This window comes from Leguminivora glycinivorella, chromosome 21 (assembly GCF_023078275.1).
Source record: "Leguminivora glycinivorella isolate SPB_JAAS2020 chromosome 21, LegGlyc_1.1, whole genome shotgun sequence".
NCBI classification, from domain to species: Eukaryota; Metazoa; Arthropoda; class Insecta; order Lepidoptera; family Tortricidae; genus Leguminivora; species Leguminivora glycinivorella.
Window position 1 is genome coordinate 8,092,339 of NC_062991.1, and position 19,317 is coordinate 8,111,655.

Below are 19,317 nucleotides of genomic sequence, written 5' to 3' on the forward strand. Positions count from 1 at the left end.
TATTCTGAGAACTGCGGTAATTATGGTTGATATCAACAAAAACATCTAATTAGAGTTCTCAACTCAAGTACTCAAAGGTTAGCTGGTTAGATCTTTTACCTGATAAATCAAGATTATTTTTTATTTAAATAAGAATGTTTTGGAAATTGCACAGTTCAAATTTCAAAAATCAGTTTGCTCAACTTAGGGCCAGTTGCATCAACCACATTTGACATTGGACACATCATTGTCATGCAGCAGATGACTATGGAACTTTGCATACAATAAAATTTAATGAACACTTTAACAGTGACCAACAGTTTGATGCTACCAGCCCTTATTGGGTTTGACCACGAACCCCTCAACCGGTTTTTTGGGAGAAATACTACATAATAGATACATAGCTAGCCTGTCACCCAAATCATAATGTGAAGTTGTGAACCCATTTCTGCAGTCAAATTTTATGACACCCGTGCAAGGACAGGTGGTTCTTATCATTACCACAAGGGCAAATACTAAGAAATACTGTAAACATTAATATTTTACTGTGTTATCCATAATATATAAACTCATGTCAATTCAATAAGAATAGCAAATCAAGTTTTGCAAGCTGCTGCAAATGCAGAGACTATTATTATGCAGAATGCATATTATCCATAACCAGTTATTTGAGGCATCCTATGCAAGAAGTATGTAATTTGCTAGCTTAGGTTAGGTTTAATTATGTATCTGTGTATGTTTTTGTGTGTGTGTAATTAGGTTAGATCTAGTTTTTAAGTGCTTGCATGTATTTGCGGATATGTACAATATTCTAGCACAATTTTATTATTTTAAAGGTTAAGGATTATAATGTGATATGAATAACACACCAAATTTAGACTTAGATACTATTTTGAGTATTTACGTATTTGCTATGACACTTTAATATATGTCACTCCGTTGCTGTATCATACATATGTGCCGTGTTAAGTCTTGAATTTACGTAATGACTATCAATATCCAGCTCATTTTACTGAAGTCTGATAAATAAGACAAATCTTTGTAACGTCCGTGTGGTGACAGGTTAAGAATTTCACCACCCCCTTTCTTCCCGTGGGTGTCGTAGAAGTCGACTGTGGGATGTGGGATAAATTGTGGTGTAGGCGTGAGGCTGGCAACCTGTCACTGCAATGTCACAATTTGGGTTTCTTTCAACCCCTTTTGCCAAGAGTGGCACTGAAACTTAGTATTCATGTGCTCTGCCTACCCCTTTAAGGGATATAGGCGTGATTATATGTATGTATGTACCTTTGTAAGATTTTCTATATCAATTCAACCTGAGGTATCTTTAGTAAAATTTAATGTAATTGAGGTAGCAAACATCTTAAATATGAGTTCTACACAGTCTTCCGTTCCAATTTCAAAAACCTATTTGTTCCACTCATGAACCTACAATTCTATGGACTCCGAAGAAAAACCTGTGATTCCATCATCCACATTGATAGCTTTGTCTATGACCTCATCCACTAATCTCCCGTCAGTCGGATCGAGGCGCCCGTGGCGAAAACATCTCCAGAAAAATAAGAATTTATGCCTACATGCGTTGTCAAATTATGTAAAAATGACAACAATCGAAAGAAAAAAAAATACGGAGCAACTTTTCATGCGTAAATTAATACTTTATCACGTTATTATGCTTAAAATCACAATATTAATTAATGTTCATAATCGTAAACCAACAAACTGCAAAACAAGAGTGTGATCAGTATTTTTTTAAATAGTGTTTGCACACGGCACACTGAGTCATTATTATTTGTTAAAAACAAGATATTTCTAAGTTTCAAGTAAAATAATTAATTTTTGATAAATTAAGTGAAGAATTGATTTTCTTTTGACCTGAATTATAATTATTTTGATTTTAAATCGTGTTTGCACATCGCAAACCGTCTGCCATTGCTGGCTTGAAAGGTCGCCACCAAGCCATAAAATAAAATTAAAAAAAAAAACGTCCGCCATTGTTGGGTCACAGCCTCTTCAGTCAGGTCTTCAGTGAGACTCCCTCTGTTCTATTACAACTCTGTGGTTCCACTATCAGGTTTGCCTAATCACTAGGTACACAAAAAATTTTCACTACATGGTCTATGGTTTGAAAAGTAACAGTTTTACAAAATGAGTATTTTAAATTTGTTAATCACCAGAAGCACTTTTAAAATCATATATTTTAAGTTTACTATGACACTTTTAATGAGTGTTACTAATGATTTGTTAGTAAACATTCTTCAAACTCCATTAACAGAGTATAACACCTGAGAGTAAGTAGACCAGTTGTATGAGTCACACCATTTATGCCGAGATTTCATTACCTCCTGACCGTATGAGTCAGCTCAGTAAACTAATAAACAAAGGATAAAATGTCAATTTATCTCTTTTCTCGTACTACTTGATAAGCGCATTATGCAGTCATTGTTGTTGTATTGGCGAACAGCCAATGGCACGTAAATCATGTACGCATTGTGTTGTGTACAAGGAAGTATCTGTGCACTGATACAAGCAATTAGCCCTTATTACCTTGATATGTTCACGAATGCATGACGTACGTATTTACTATTTAGCGTGTTACCAGTTATCACGTACTGAATAACATCGACTTAACGAAAACAATGGAACGTTCTGAAAGTTCTATACCAATATCGAACTTGACCACTGACTGTCATTGTCAGTCATTGATAAAACATCCGGCCGGAACGAAAAACACTTGGCAAATGCGAATTGGCCACCTTTTGCTTTATAATCAATGCAATACAACACAAGATAAAAAAAGAAATCGCAATAAATGAACGTTCAAATATAGAAACACCTTCACTCACGTTTTTTAACACCGCGAACTCTTGAGCACTTTATTACACTGTCCAGTTTTAACACATGTTTTGATTGAGCTTGATGAAAATCACTGCAGCGTGAAATTACGTTAATATTTTGCGACAGAAAACAATGAAATTGAAAAGAAAAGACGTGTGTGGGCTAGTAGTGGTTGCATGAAATTCTTCTGCTGTCTGCTGTCGGTCGGTCGACTGTCAGTTTTCTGTCGATCGGTAGATGGCGTTCAATGACAATTCACCATAGACAACGACAGTATTAAGCGAGACTCAATTCTCCTATTCATTGCACAAATTTATCAGCTGTCAAAATATTAACAAAAAACACAAAGTCAATTTATTAATTTATGTTCGTTAAGATACTTTGATAGAACTGCTACATTCACGGAAAATTGGCAATAATAGGAAACTGTCAATAATTGCTATACGAAGATTTCAGCTTATCTCTTTTATTTTATTTATAACAACAATTATTTATTTCGTGAATATATAAATACATTACAATATTTTACTAAAATAATTGTAATGCGTAAAGAGATTATTTATTGATATTGATAATTTCGCTTTAGTAAAAACCACCATGGCATAATACAAAATACCAACACGAAAAAAGTAGGATTGGGTCTTGAATAATACTACTAACTCTGCTTATTGTGTTTGCAGCGCCATCTAGTCGTACATTGAGAAAGTACAAAGCTTTCCGTCTCACTCGCTCTCATGAGCTCCGCGCGGCCGAACGGTTCAATGACTCTACCGACCAGTTTCTATTTTCTCTCTGGTTCTGTCGTCGAGTCGGCCTGCAAGCCGCAAGGGGTCTTTGTTTGCGTTTCACGTTCGCGTCGCACGGTATAGTCAGCGGCCGCGGCTCCATCGTATCGTATCCGAGACGGAATGTGCCCTCATAAGTGGAAGTGCGGGTCTCGCTCCTCTCGGTGTATGTGAGATGTGGTACAGAGTGCCGGAGTGGCGCCGTCGTCGAGTGCAAGCTGTGGCGGTGCAAGTGCAGTGAAGTGCAGTGTGCGTGGTGCGTGCGCGTGCAGCGAGCGGCTCGGCCCGGCCACGGCGAGCGAGCGCGGAGGCGGAGGCGGCGGTGGCGGGATCCGCGCGGCCATGACCGGTGACATGCCTCTGGGGAGCGCGCACGCGTTCGGGCGGGCGCTGCTGCGAGACGGGGCGCTGCCGCCGCTGGAGCCCGGGCCGCCAGCGCCGCCCGCGGCCGCCGCGCAGCCGCCCGACAAGCGGCCGCCGGCGGCAGCGGCCAGCCCCGAACAGGTCATGAAACTCTACATGAACAAACTGACCCCTTACGAACACCGCGAGATATTCGATTACCCCCAAGTGTACTTCATAGGCGCCAACGCGAAGAAGCGCCCAGGCCTGGTAGGTTTCCCGAACAATTGTGAATATGACAACGAACAGGGCTCGTATATACACATCCCGCACGATCACATCGCGTACCGGTACGAGGTGTTGAAGGTGATCGGGAAGGGCAGCTTCGGTCAGGTGATGAAGGCCTATGATCACAAGAAGAGAGAGAACTGCGCGCTGAAGATGGTGCGCAATGAGAAACGCTTCCACAGACAGGCTCAGGAGGAGATTCGCATACTGGAACACCTCAGAGAGCAAGATAAAGACAACACGATGAACGTTATCCATATGTTCGACTCCTTCACCTTCCGCAACCACACTTGCATCACATTCGAGCTGCTCTCGATAAACTTATACGAGTTGATACGAAAAAACAAGTTCCAAGGGTTTTCCTTGCAGCTTGTCCGCAAGTTCTCGCACAGTCTTCTGCAGTGTCTTCATGCTCTAAACAAGAACAGGATCATACACTGCGACATGAAGCCCGAGAACGTTCTGCTGAAGCAACAGGGACGCTCCGGAATCAAGGTTAGTAAACATCAAAACAATAGACAAAGTTGTTTTCTTTTTACAACATTCTAATGGGTCCGAGGGTCCGCCCTTGTCCCTACGGCCTAAATCAATACGTTTATGTTATGAACACCTGCATTTAGGGTGCGTGCGATCGCGATCAGCTGGCCGCACGCCACACCCGACCGCCCGACATCACATAACATAACCTGTAACCGTTACGAACGGTGAGATGCAGATGAAACAGAGACTTCGTAACTCAGATTACATTCAATAACATTTGCGTAGTCTTTCATTACATTCGGAGAATCGTGTCCGCGTTGTGATAAGGTTTTATTACGTATCTTATTGCCGCGATGGGCCGATAAACGTTATCTGAACGTCGAGTCGCCCGAACTCGCGTTCTATTTTCAAACGGCCCGATACACTCGGTAACTCGGTCTCTCCCCATGTGATGTGATGCTATTTACGTCAACACATCCGCGTAGACGTTTAAAAACAAAGCTTAACAAATGAAACGCGACCCAATGTCATTGTTGCTGCAATCAACGAAATGAATGCAAAAACTTGAGCCTTGACGTTCACCAAATCAACAGGTACTTTTGTGAACAAAAAATCTTGACCTCAGCTATGATGAGACCTGAAACTATTAATTTATTTTTCGTAATTGCCAGTCTGAGGTGGCAAAAGCCACCAAAAATTAACACAGCACAAAAACGCCAAATTGTTATTTATTTTAATTTGCATTTCACAGCAAATTTGTTCACTGCGATGACATAGTTAAATGACGTTAATTGCTTGCAAAATTCTGACGTATTAAATAAATAATAATATTTTTCAACTTATCATAAACGCACGTATTATAGAAATTGGCTTGCGTGTTTTTAGATTTTATAATACGTGGATAATAATGTTTATTCAGGTGAAACCTAGATCGCTGTGCGATTCTATGCAACAGGTATCTCTAGCCGATAAGATAACATGCTTCATTGGGTACTGTTTGTTGCCGTGCGCATGCGCCTAACGGGACTAGACACGCCACTTACTATACTTGGATTTTCTCTCCCATTGTCTAGCTAGGTTTACACTTGTCTACTGAGATGAAACTGCAAAGCAGAATGTTGAAATCTGTAATTCTTAAAAAAAAACTCTGATACCTTAATAGTCTCTGGTTTGAGTGGTTTGATATTGTGCTTGAGTTACGTGTGCCTTTATAAAGTTTAGTATCTTAATTAAGACTTGAATAATATGACCACTGTGACTAACCGCGTTACTTAGCTCTGTCAAGTTAACGGTACATTTAAAAATACCAGTTTTGAATTGCCTATTTGGACATACAACAACATAAACTTAGGATAATATGTAATAAAATATGCGAACCGTGTTAGGTGCAATGCACTCTATATTTGAGGCTTTGGCCGTGAGATAAGTGCCAGAGCATTTTTATTTTTTAAACGACACATCAGGTTTTATCGAACGCGCGGCGGGCCTATAAATTTTTAAAAAGTTTGTAGCGAATGTGATTCGAAAAGGTCATAGACAATGTTTTTTTTTTTGCAAGGGTATGCATTAGGTACATGTCTGCCTCGTACAATATCGTGTCAGGTCGACTGTCAACGCCAACGTTAGCTATTTCTGCCATGCCATGTCGGCATTTTGCCTGTGCCTCCGCGATCCTTCTGTCACGCAAGGTTTTAAACATTCAAACTAATCCCCCAGGCCGACTGAAACGTAACGTAACTCTAGGTTTTCATGTTGCGAAATTCAATCCAACACAAACCGTTTTCAGAATGTTGCCAATCATTAAGTTGTTTGTTTGACAGACTAGAGTCAACTATTTATTGCAAACGGATGGCTCTTGCGTGTCTGTTGATTAGAAACGATCAGAACTGTCTAGAATGGAGATCGTTCTAGCTTGGTAAATATGGTTTAAGAACTTTATTCTCAATAAGAATTTACATAAATTCGCTTACTTGAGAACACAATAATTGTTGTAATAAATACTTTATACAAGCCTAGACAGGATATTAACTTCACTCGTAACTGACTTACAAACTAATTCAATTAAAGTCGGTATTCAGTTTTATCGTCTTTCAGCAGTCGCACTAACTTGGACGGTTTTGAAGCGAAAAGTCAAACAAGATCCATACAATCCGTAGGAAAATAATCACCGAAACCAACATAGAAACAAGGTGTTTTACAAACAGTCGCCGCAGGATATGAACCGGCCTCGAGCGACCACCTGTACTAACTTACCAACCCGTCCCGATACGTTCCCGAAGCATTCACTTGCACCAGTGTATAGAAACCTTTATAAACGTCACAATTATGTATAGTCAGAGAGCAGAATATTGGTCCACCTGATGTTTCCTTTCGCTCGAGCTGAGAAGGCTATTGTGATATGAAACCCAGGTAGCTTATAAATAAAACCGGGTCCAAACAGGGTCCCGGCAAAAACTGGCACACCCATAGACAATTCGCGAACTTTTTAAATGGCTTAAACGACAAGCAATTAATGATCAAATCTAAGATTAAGGTCGGAGTAAGTGGAACAATTGTGGGGGAAAAATCGTAATTTTTCCTTTATCTATGCTATAAGACGTTGCTTCGTACCAAATTTCAAGATTCTGAGTTTACGGGAAGCACCCTGTAGGTTTTGATTCCCTTGCAAGTGTCGAAAATTTGCGGCATAAACGGCGTTATCTTTTGATTGCGTTGGCTTAGAAGTTTGATTTTTTCACAGCTTCAAGGGACAGTAGACCTGAGTAATTGATATAAATTTCAGCTTCATACCTCCACGCGTTCCTGAGAAAAAGGGTCTTGACAGACGGACGGACGGACAGACGGACAACAAAGTGATCCTATAAGGGTTCCGTTTTTTCCTTTTGAGGTACGGAACCCTAAAAATAGACTAATTGTTAATTAATAAAGCTTTTGTTTAATGCCGGCAATTTCACTGCAAAGATGGCGGAAGTTGTTGTTAATTTTTATGACACAGCTGCGTATTTGTCTTTATCATTCAAGTATTTAGTCGGTAGTCGAGATGTTTTTAAACGCTCTCCAAAAAAGGGAACTAAATGTGTTTACTTGTTTGAACGTAAACATTTTTTTTAAATATTAACTACCTACGAGGATTTTATTATGAACACCTGAATACCTACTTTTACCGCATATACATATTCAGTTGTTCATGAATAAAAACTTACATATTCTTTTGAAGTTACGTGTGTTAATAAGCCAGATATTTTCGCAGATAAGTGTGCCCAACGGGAGAGTTGTGTTAATTTGAGAAGGTTCAGATTACAAGGTTGTATGTTCTTATTTTCTTTGTTAATTGACACAGTTTGAAGAGCTCGCTCTAGGCGTTTATTTGGCTCGAAAGACCGCTTTGTTTTGATTAAAAAAATTGGGAGGAGAAAGAAGTTTAGGAATGCCTTACGCTGATGGCTTTGTGATCAGTTTTTTTGTGAACGCCGTGATACCATTCATTCTTGTGTAAAATTTGATAGACATAAACCCTTCGGAATCTTCCTTTTTTCAAACAGTCTATTGCGGTTTTCGAAATAAAAACTTCAAGAAAAGAAGTCCGAAGACTTCTATTATCGCGTAAAAGCCGGAAACTGAATCGCAATCCCTCTGGTATTGCAGGTATCCGTGGCGGTCGGTAATTAAAATAATTGCTTCCCATCAAGTGATTTGTCTGCTCTTATACAAAAAACCGTTTCCATTAAGTACCATTCGAGTTTCCTCTACAGATTTTCTATTTCAAGCCTTCCTTGTAAATAGTTTTGCAAACATCCCCGAAAGACAAACTCATAAATTTAAAGTACCCAGCTCACATCTCGAGTAAACATTAGAAGAAAATAATCCAGGTTTATTGCACGAGTGTAACGGTTATAAAAACGAATAAAGTTATTGCCTATGTGTTCAGACGCGTAAGATATATTAGAGTGGCCAAGGTGTTTACAAATATGTAAACAAATCCTGTTTCATCAAGAAGTGTCATATGTTTTATAAGAACCGTAGCTGTTCTGAGGCTCTGATGTACCAGTACCACATGATTCACATGGTAATAGTCTATTAGGGGTGGTGTACACGACAAGAGATCTCGCATGCGATTTTCATGACAATACGTCAATTGACTGGTCGGCCGAATAGATGTAACGTCAATAGTTCGCAGTTTTATTGAATAAATAAGCAAATAAAGTAAACAATAAGTACAAAAAAAAAAATCCACAGTACAGGCTTCGTCAAATATAGTATCTATGTCATGTCAAGTAGGTTATTAACGTATATATAAAAAACCGGCCAAGAGCGTGTCGGGCCACGCTCAGTGTAGGGTTCCGTAGTTTTTCGTATTTTTCTCAAAAACTACTGAACCTATCAAGTTCAAAACAATTTTCCTAGAAAGTCTTTATAAAGTTCTACTTTTGTGATTTTTTTCATATTTTTTAAACATATGGTTCAAAAGTTAGAGGGGGGGGGGACGCACTTTTTTTTCCTTTAGGAGCGATTATTTCCGAAAATATTAATATTATCAAAAAACGATCTTAGTAAACCCTTATTAATTTTTAAATACCTATCCAATAATATATCACACATTGGGGTTGGAATGAAAAAAAATATCAGCCCCCACTTTACATGTAGGGGGGGTACCCTAATAAAACATTTTTTTCCATTTTTTATTTTTGCACTTTGTTGGCGTATTTGATATACATATTGGTACCAAATTTCAGCTTTCTAGTGCTAACGGTTACTGAGATTATCCGCGGACGGACGGACGGACGGACGGACGGACGGACAGACAGACATGGCGAAACTATAAGGGTTCCTAGTTGACTACGGAACCCTAAAAAAGGAACACAACATACACCTAAATCTAAAATAACCCTCCCTGGATCGTACCTGGCTCAAAAGTCCCCATTATACCCGCCGCATTTCCCCGCTGAACTGCAATGGAGACCTGTTGGACCAGATACGACCCAGAACGAGGATCGCAGCCCCTCTCCCGCAAACGACGCCCTAATTCCCTAAAAAAGGAGCGAGCCTCTGAACCCCAAGGCCCCGCTGTCTCAATTGCCACCGGCACAAAGTCATAAGCGGTTTCCAACGCGGAGTGCTCCAAATCTATTACTCATATTTCCAATCACTCATGGCGTACGGTATTATCTTATACGGAAATTGTACAGAATCAAACAGGGTGTTTATCTTACAGAAAAAAGCCCTACGTGTACTAGCAGGTGTACATCCCAGACACCCCTGTCGACAGCTCTTCAAGGAATATAATATAATGACGCACTACTCCCTCTATGTATATGAAATTATCATGTTCACACGCCGAAATATCGACTCATTTAAACGCATAAACATGCCTGGCAGAATAACCCGCCAGACCGGCCGATTACAGTCCGTGCCGCGGCGCCTTGCGTTGCTCGACAAAAACCCACGCGTAATAGGCCCGTCGTTTTACGAACGTCTACCCGCCACTCTCAGAAATGAAACATCGGATGATGTATTTGGGCGTCGACTAAAGGAATTGTTATTGAACAAAACGCTTTATTCTGTCAAAGAATATAAAGAATAAAATATGTACAATTATTTATTTTCATTTTAAATAAAATATATATGTAACTTTGATTGACATTACCTAGGAGGTCCTAGCCGAATATAGTTATACTCGTAGTTATTTGTCACTTTTGATATATGATAGGTATTTTGTTGTATATTTTTTATATTTTTTATTTTTTCCTGTATACTTAATTTTACTACTGACATCGAATGATTTAGATTTTAGACCATTATTATAATTTATTATTATTTTGATATTGTGTAATGACCTAATGACGATCTTTTTGTGAATGCATTTTATTTTATTGACATGTAAAATTTAATGTACATTTTCAATGAGAAATAAATTAATCTAATCTAATCTAATCTAATAAATTAATAACCACCTCTCGTAGCGAGTGAAGACAATAAAAACTATTAGCTGACTGCCAAAAAAGAAAGAAAAAATAACAAATCGCTATTCTGAATGTCATATCCGTTTCTCCATTCAAAATTGTTTTTACATTATACCCGCCTATTGTCTATGCGTCGTGACGTCACAGTAGCACTGTTCATTTTAATTAGAGGCCGCAGGGCTATTCTTTTTGTTCCCTTGGACTTGAATTGACCGTGGCCTCACGTGTTATCTAGCCAATGTCAGTTCATTGTCATAATGCTACCATTGCTACCGACAATCTGCGTCCCGGTACTCCTGGCGCTAAGCATTCCTATGTTTAGGGATAGCTTATACATGGTCATGACATGAGTTTTCGCTGCCAAAAATGTGGCAGGTCGTGCCGCTCGCGAATTCCGCTTCCACAGTCATCAAACCCGCTGTCTAAACAGCAATGTATAAATTGTCTGCAATCTCCGCAAAGGCCTGTGATGATACATGGTCAGTATTCCTAGCTTTGTAACCATTAATACCTTAATGTGGACCTACCCTATTTTTTGACATGATTTAAAATTTATTGTTTTGTAATTTCCGAAGGTAGGTTAGTTATATGTTGACATTTTATCACTTCAATTTTTAATTTGTTAAAGTATCTTTTGCATGCTTGTTGGTCGAATACACTGACACTTCCCTAGTTTTAAGACCTATTATGTATTTACGTGTATTCTTGCAAAATAAAAAGTTTGAAGTTTGAAGTATTCGCGACATAAAATTCTCGCATTGCTCGCTCGGTATTATACGAACGGAAGTAATCTTTACTTTTGAAATCTTCGGGTAATTGTTTATTAATTATCTCTTAACTTAAACAATACCCTTTGTTCAACGATCTTCGACGGACCGACGATTTAAGGAACTCAACACGCTTATTTGCAGTTCCTACACAAAGCATAACGATATGATCACAGACCTTGTCACACCAGGTGTTTCACCTCGTCATAAGTACCGCAGGATTCCTAGCATATTACTAGTATGTTCAATGACTCGTTACTCCAAGACTTCCTATGACTGATTAGTAGGAAATGGTCATTACATTGCTTTTAACACATTCAGACACCATAACATTGGCCATTGAAAAGGACATTTGATTTGAGAAACTGATTTTAGAAATGGATCCTACATACGTTTAGTGCGTTTTCACATTATCCGATCCGATATCGGATGCAGGACCGATATACCATACATTCACGCCTCCATCTTTGATTTTTCCCTTTGGAATCCTTCCGACATCCGATATCGGATCGGATACTGTGAAAACGCACTTACGTTTGCCGAACTATGTAAATCAAACATAAGAGCTCTCAAGTCAAACCAAGGATCCAGCAGACCTCGTCTGCGATGGCGGGATAACTTGGACTCTTGAGAGACTGGCCAGTTATAGCTCAAAACCGGGAAGAATGGAAGAAGAAGGGGAGGAAGGCCTTTGCCCGGCTTTCCACTGAACACAATAGGACACAACAATATTGTTTGTTACACATGTGAAATTCGTGAAAACTGCTGCAGACAAGACCTCTTTTCCCTTAACAACTAGAAAAAAACTCGTCGTTATGGCTACAGAAGTTTGTACGGAAGTTGAAACTAGCCCTGAAAGTTATGACCGGTATACACCATGTAATTATCACGCTTGATTGACCACTTATAGGATGTGTTCATGTGTAATTTGCTCAAGTAGTTGAATCGTTTACATAAGGCGTGACGAAAGAGTTTCAGGTAGAGGTAATGTTCGTGTAGATGTTCTTGATTATCAAATAAAATCCAATATAAAGTAGGTATAAATAAAAAAAACCAAGAAGGAATGTTAATGAAATGTTTTTTCAGTAAGAATTAAAAGTCATTCAATGTATCTGCACCTTTTAGTTGAATTTTTAGTTTGATCTTCGGTGGGTTTATGTTTATGTACATACACAATAAGAAGCAACGAAATATCTTGAATGATCTCCGCATTGAACTTATATCAACAATCAAGGTTGTTTCTTTAAACTTTACTATATTCGTAAGTTCGTAAACATTGATTGATACATCACTCAATTCACCTTTTCGACGTCAATCATCATAAATACCAAACAAATACATCAACATCACTTTCACATTTTCTGTATTTCATCACCAAATCCACCAATTTATTACAAGTAATTTGTATTTGTTGCAATTAGAACGTAAATTGAGGAGTTACTAAGCCTAAGGCTATTCGCGATTGAATTGAATTTTCAAAGAGCTTCGTTTAACCACAGAATATATAATAGTACAAGTACAGAAGGCCCACTGCTTTGATGTTCACAAAATGCCGCTTTTTTAAATGCCTACAAAATTCTAACAAAGAAACGAGCCGCACGTGCGCAGCATCGGACGATAGGGTTGCCTATGGATTAAAAGAAATTAATACTCAGATAAAATGTTATACTATTATAGTCAAATTTTGGGTACTCTCTAGGTATATATACAGTATTCATATATTTTTGTTTAAGTCCCAACATCGCAAGCCTTATTGAACTTTTCCATGGGACAATCAATAGTAGATCTGTGTAATATTGTCCTATTTTATTCATGATGGCATTGATGGCTATTTAACTAAGCATTATTAGCCATTCCACACGCGGACATCCCACGCGAACCTTAAAAAAGTAATTGCTACGTAAAGTAACAACGGAAAGTACGAACGTGCGTTCCGTGAGAACGCGCGCCACCCCTGATTAGGCCGCGAACTCGCGGCCGCCAGCATGTACTTGTAGCGCGGCGATAGAATCGCGGAGTGAGCCGCCCCTGGTTTAACCTAATAAGAAACTTAGCAACTGGGCTCGCAAAGTCTAATGAATACCTCAGTGGCATAATAGATGTCTATTTTATCAATAAAGGATTGTATTGTATTGTATTAAATTCTGAAATCCAATTTGGCCTGGTTGTAAGGAATTTAAGGATCAAATTATACTAGGAACGGAAAGGAGACGAGTACATGAGCTGTCGTGAATAAATTTCTAAATGATAGATAATTAGAAATGTAAATGTATCCTAAAACGCAGGAATTTAGGTGGAATTATGAGAGCAATGAGAGACATGGGTATAGGTAGGGAGGGTTGTTATCTAAAATAAAAACTAAAATTTGTGTTCAAGAAACCTAGAAAAGTATGCCTGACTGAGATAGAAACATCATACAGGGTGGGGCCTGTAACAAAAGCAAAAAATTAAACCGTAGGCTATACTCCTTAAACTGACCAACATTTGTTCAGCGACTTTTAAAAATTAAGACGTCTTGAATTTTTTAATTTTTCATACAAAATAAATATTAGCTTCAATGTACGCCATTATTGTTGTCATTGACGTTATCTGTCACGCTTTAGACTTAACAGAATTCGCAATACATTAACTCTTAGGAAAAACTTTCAAGGGTGATAAAAATCAAAATACACGTTATAGTCGGGTAGCGATAGCTTTTGAGGTTTCGATAATATTCACGTTGCTTCTTTTTTGCATATAGTTTTTAGACTATTGATCAAATATAAAAATAATATTTTGGGTCGTCCTAGGTACCTGCTTAGCTCGAAATTTAGGTATTTCTATTTTTAAGCAGTGTTCAGTCAAAGAAATATTCGAGAAGAAATTATTTGTATCTATATAAAAACAACGTGGTTGCCGATGTACATATGCATTTTGGGTCATTTTCATCCATGGGTTTAATGATATTTTAAAAATGTCTAATATTGGCCCTAAAACACCTAACAAAATATTAGAGTTGGTAAGTGAAGTCTTATACCATTCAGGACATTATTATATATATATTTTCTTAAAGTGTGTCACATTTTATCCATTGCTTATATATAAAAATTTTTTTTTTTAATAAAAACCCTGTCAAAGTCTGAAAAAAAATTTCATGTTAATAAGTTGACGTCTATATTATTATAAAATGATATCAAGTCATCATTTTTAATTTGGGTCACTTTCATCCATGGGTTTTCAATATTTGGCAGAATAAAACGCAACGCAATAGAGTAGTATTTTAAATTTTTGCGCTGTGTGGCGCGCAACCGATAGCCAATCAGGTTGGCGCATGCCGCTGGCGCGACGCCGCGCTGTGACACGTGGCGTAGGTACCTACTTCTCGTGCGCAGTCATACATAATTTAAGATTGCCAGAGGGTCGGGCTTTGGCGGGATTCTCCCGATTTTTTTGTAAGTCTTCCCAATTAAAACTTATACATAGTAGGTAACCTTAAGAACTTTATTACATTAGTAACGAAAACAGACCAATTATAAATGTCGAAAACACGTAAAGGTCTACTATCTAAAATAAACGAAGTAAACTAGCTAAACTATCGTAAATTTTTATTATGGTGCATTAGGGTAATTCCGAATGACAAAAATGCTCTGGTAATTCCGAAGAGGGAATCTTGATATGATGGAAATAATGGTGATTTTTATGTGACTTTCGTAATTAGACGACTTTCGGAATTACCCTAATGCACTATTATTTTACATTTCCCTACAAAATCCTCGAAACTCCAGAACCTTTTGTCCCGATATTGAAGTACCTAATTCGATCCGGCGCTCCTATTCATACACCGTGATTATATTATTGTAACTATTGATTTCAGTTTTTAGTTCCACAATACAGGGTGTAATTTTTATGACGGGAAATATTTATGGATGCAAATGGATACAAAACCCAAAAACAATAAATTGTAACTTGAATATTATTTCCTATATTTTCCTTAATTTTCATTTATAATGGACACGAAGCGCCCGGCGGCATAATATATCTGTACACCTTATAAAACAAAGTCCCCCGCCGCGTGTGTCTCTGTGCGCGCGCGTGTGTGCAAACACAGGTGGTGAGACTGCGGTAGCCATTATTGTAATTATTCTCATTATATGGCATTAGTATCCTTTTTACAGATTTTCGACATTACCTCAATTGGTTTCGAATTTAACCCTACCTTAGAAAAATGGTAATCAAAATACGTATGTATTTTTTTTACTTACATTTATCTATCCATACTAATATTATAAATGCGAAAGTATGTCTGTTTGTTTCTCCGTCTTTCACGGAAAAACGGAGCGACGAATTGACGTGATTTTTTAAAGTGGAGATAGTTGAAAGGATGGAGAGTGACATAGGCTACTTTTTGTCTCTTTCTAACGCGAGCGACGCCGCGTGCAAAAGCTAGTGTAATATAAAGCTGCAACACGACTGACATTTTTCAAAAAACAGCCAGAAGGAGGTTCCGCCGGTGGCAGTGTTTGGTGTGGCCGTATAGAGGTTTGTCCTGCAACCCTGTAAAAATCCGACCGTCGGTCTACCTGTTCCAGGTAAAAAAATGTTGGACGGCCTGACCAAACGGCGGGAAATAGCCAAGGGGTGTTCGACCAAATGTCATAGAGGACCCTGGGTTGTTTTTGACGCTGCCATTTTTTTTTTCAAAATGACCGTCTTTTTTAGACGATTTTTCAAGTTTGTCGTAGAGCACTCTAATTTTGGTCGTAGAATCTCCAAGCAGCCTTGATTAGAATAAAATAAAAAAAAATTGAAAAATGCGACAAATGTGAGAAAACTGGCTACTTTTGTTTTGTATGGCAACTTTTAAATCGTAAGAGATAGCCGGGGGTGCTCGACCAAATGTCATACAGATCTCGGAGTAGAAAAAAGTTGTATTAAAAAAAATTCAAAATGGCCGACTTTTTTTTTAATTTCAAAATGGTCCTAGCGCGCTGAGATTTGGCACACGAGTGGACGGCCGACGGATTAGTATTCAAAAAGAATATTATTGAAAAATTTCAAATGGCGGCCTTTGTGGGCAAATTGAAATTTGTATGGAAGATTTTTTTTAATAACCATATCTCCGTAACGGTAGAAAAAAGGTCAAAAAAGCTTGAACTACACAATTTCAAAATGACCGACTTTGATTTTGGGAAATTTGACTTTGTCCCCTCTCGCCGCCGTTTTTGACTTTTCCAAAAAAAAAATTCTCATTCCTATTTTTGGCCCCCGTTTTTACCACGTGCCAAATTTTACCGCGCTCGGACCGAAGATAAAAAAAAATAATTCAAAGTCGGCCATTTTGAAATTTTGTAAATGCCATTCGATGGACCTAAGATAACATTACAACATTAGTTCAAGCACTTTAACCTTTTTCCTACCGTTACGGAGCTATGGCGATTAAAAAAAACCTCCATACAAATTTCAATTGGCGTTCAAAGGCAGCCATTTTGAATTTTTAGAAATTTTCTTTTTGTATACTAATCTTGGGGCGGCTATCCACCCGTGTTGCGACGTACAGACTTGCAATTTTGAGATTTAAGTATGTTATTATAGCTTACTAGACGACGAAAATTTCTGCGTTCCGGTCTTATCCAGAGGTTCTCAAATAGGGGCCTGAAAATGCGGCGAAATGGTTCCAGTAAAGGATGGTACGGCAGTGTTGGCTTCGTGCTCGACTTGGCGGGGGTACTGCCGTGCCCCCAGATTAAATTATAAGATAGTTAAGTTTAATGAAAAGGTTTATCTATTTGTATTCTTTTGCAGCAGCGTCTCAGCGAATCACAATGAGTTGTCTTGCCTTCGGCCGACCAATCGTATTAGTCTCTCGTATCTAAGTAATATTTAACGAGAGCTGTGATAGGCCTGTTTAAAATTATGGATATATATTAAAATCATAGTTCAAAACGATGGTTTTTGCCATACCTTTAACAGGCTTTAACACTGGCGTGTTTATTTTTGATAGGGGATGATTTTATTATTTCATAGTATAATTCCTCAATAAGGAAATGATGTATCTATTATTTTCGAGATACCTACAGTATCAACCATTTCAAAAGCTTTAACTGTTGTTTTGTGAAAACTTTTTATATAGTACTTTGGAGACTAGTTTCGAAGTCGTGCCAGTTTTCAGACGTCCGTGACTGGCATCGCCTCGGCCATTTTGTACAACCGCGTTAAAAGCAAACGTCACCCAGCGTAAAAATCAACAAAACAAATCATGCAGTGATATCATAAAGAGATACCCAAAAACGCTGGCTACGCTAACAGGACTCAAGGTTCAGCATGAGCTAAAGCTTAGGTACTACTTTCCCAAGCGCTTATCATGATGAGTCGTACCAAAACAGCGTGTCTTTATATAATCTCTATATTGTACCAAACCTGAGTTCTACTAGGTACAGCCGAGCCAGTGTCAGCTCAGTGTCAGCTCTATCTTGGATACTGCTCACCCACGAACTCACCGTGACGATTTCTTTAATTACGATGATAATTTGTTTGTTATTTTTCGAAATACATTAACTTTAATGACAATTGGCGTTCATTAATTTTTAATGGTTAATGACAATTAACCTTTTGACTGTGTAATTTTTGTTAATTACCGTTCGGCCAATACTCCTAGGCATTTCTTGCAGCCAATCAATAAATAATATCCTAAAACATCTGGACGACCGAGCTTCGCTCGGTTCTATTTTATTATATCACGTCTTTAGAAAAAAAAACTATACAAGAACAAAAAAAAAAAACAAAACAAAAAATTAAAACTTAATTTCTGGCCGGGATTCGAAACCCTGACACCTGCAATCTGTCTGCGAACATTAGACCGACCTCGTACGACTGAGCTAAGCACAACCGATGTGCGCGGGGCGAAATTAACGACCATATTTAACGTTTACTAACGCGAAAGAAAAACTCATTAAAACTCCATAATTCGCCGTTTTCCGGGACCTAAGGCTACGCTAGATCGATTTTCCAACCCCGAGAACCCCTACATAACAAATTTCAGCGAAGCTAATCTTCGGGTGGCCGTCCACCCGTGTGACAAATCTCAGCGCGCTAGGACCATTTTGAAATTTTTCAAAAAAAAGTCAGCCATATTGATTTTTTTAATGAAACTTTTTTCTACTTAAAACCCTGTATGACATTTGGTCGAGCAGCCCCGGCTATCTCTTACCGTTTAAAAGTTGCCATACAAAACAAAAGTGGCCAGTTTTCTCACATTTGTAGTATTTTTCAATTTCTTTTATTTCATTCCAATCAAGGCCTCTTGGAGATTTTACAACAAAAATTTGAGCACTCTACGACAAACTTGAAAAATCTTCAAAAAAAAGTCGGCCATTTTGAAAAAAAAAATGGCGGCGTCAAAAACTGCCCAGGGTCCTCTATGACATTTTGGTCGAGCACCCCCCGGCTATCTCCTGCCGTTTGGCCAGACCGTTCAACATTTTTTTACCCGGAACCGGTAGACCGACGGTCGGATTTTTCCGGGGTCGCAAGATCAACCTCTATACTACCACAGCCACACCAAATACTGCCACCTGCAAAATCTCCTGGCTATTTTTGGAAAAATGTCAGTCGGGTTGCAGCTTTATATTATATAGAAAAATAGAATAGAATATAGAATTGAAAAATAAATGAATATACAAGAATTGCTCATTTAAAAGTGTATGATATTCTTAAAGAAAATATATAAGTTATATTTAACCAAATTAACATGCAAAGAATTAAGTTACTTTATTTCATCTTTGTTTAAACGACAGGTAGGATAGGATAAGATTGGCTTAATAGTAATTTGAGGAAAGGTTTCGTTTAATTTTTATCTAAAAAACCGGCCAAGAGCGTGTCGGGCCACGCTCAGTGTAGGGT

At 38.3% G+C, this 19,317-nt stretch overlaps 2 protein-coding genes across 6 annotated transcripts in view; one reads left to right on the forward strand and one right to left on the reverse strand.

The window, feature by feature from the left end:
* The window catches only part of LOC125237411 (transmembrane and coiled-coil domains protein 2), a 91,598-nt gene extending 88,573 nt beyond the window's left edge, over positions 1-3,025 (reverse strand). For all 5 annotated transcript variants that reach the window (XM_048144456.1, XM_048144458.1, XM_048144459.1 and 2 more), the window contains exon 1: positions 2,826-3,025. The gene's annotated coding sequence lies outside the window, so the exon portion shown is untranslated. The remainder of the gene's footprint in view (positions 1-2,825) is intronic.
* A 598-nt stretch (positions 3,026-3,623) lies between these two features.
* Positions 3,624-19,317, forward strand: part of LOC125237323 (dual specificity tyrosine-phosphorylation-regulated kinase 2) — a 245,493-nt gene continuing 229,799 nt past the window's right edge. Inside the window, exon 1 of the mRNA XM_048144314.1 lies at positions 3,624-4,727. Within this exon, the coding sequence (XP_048000271.1) occupies positions 3,945-4,727 (783 nt within the window). The 5' untranslated portion in view covers positions 3,624-3,944. The remainder of the gene's footprint in view (positions 4,728-19,317) is intronic.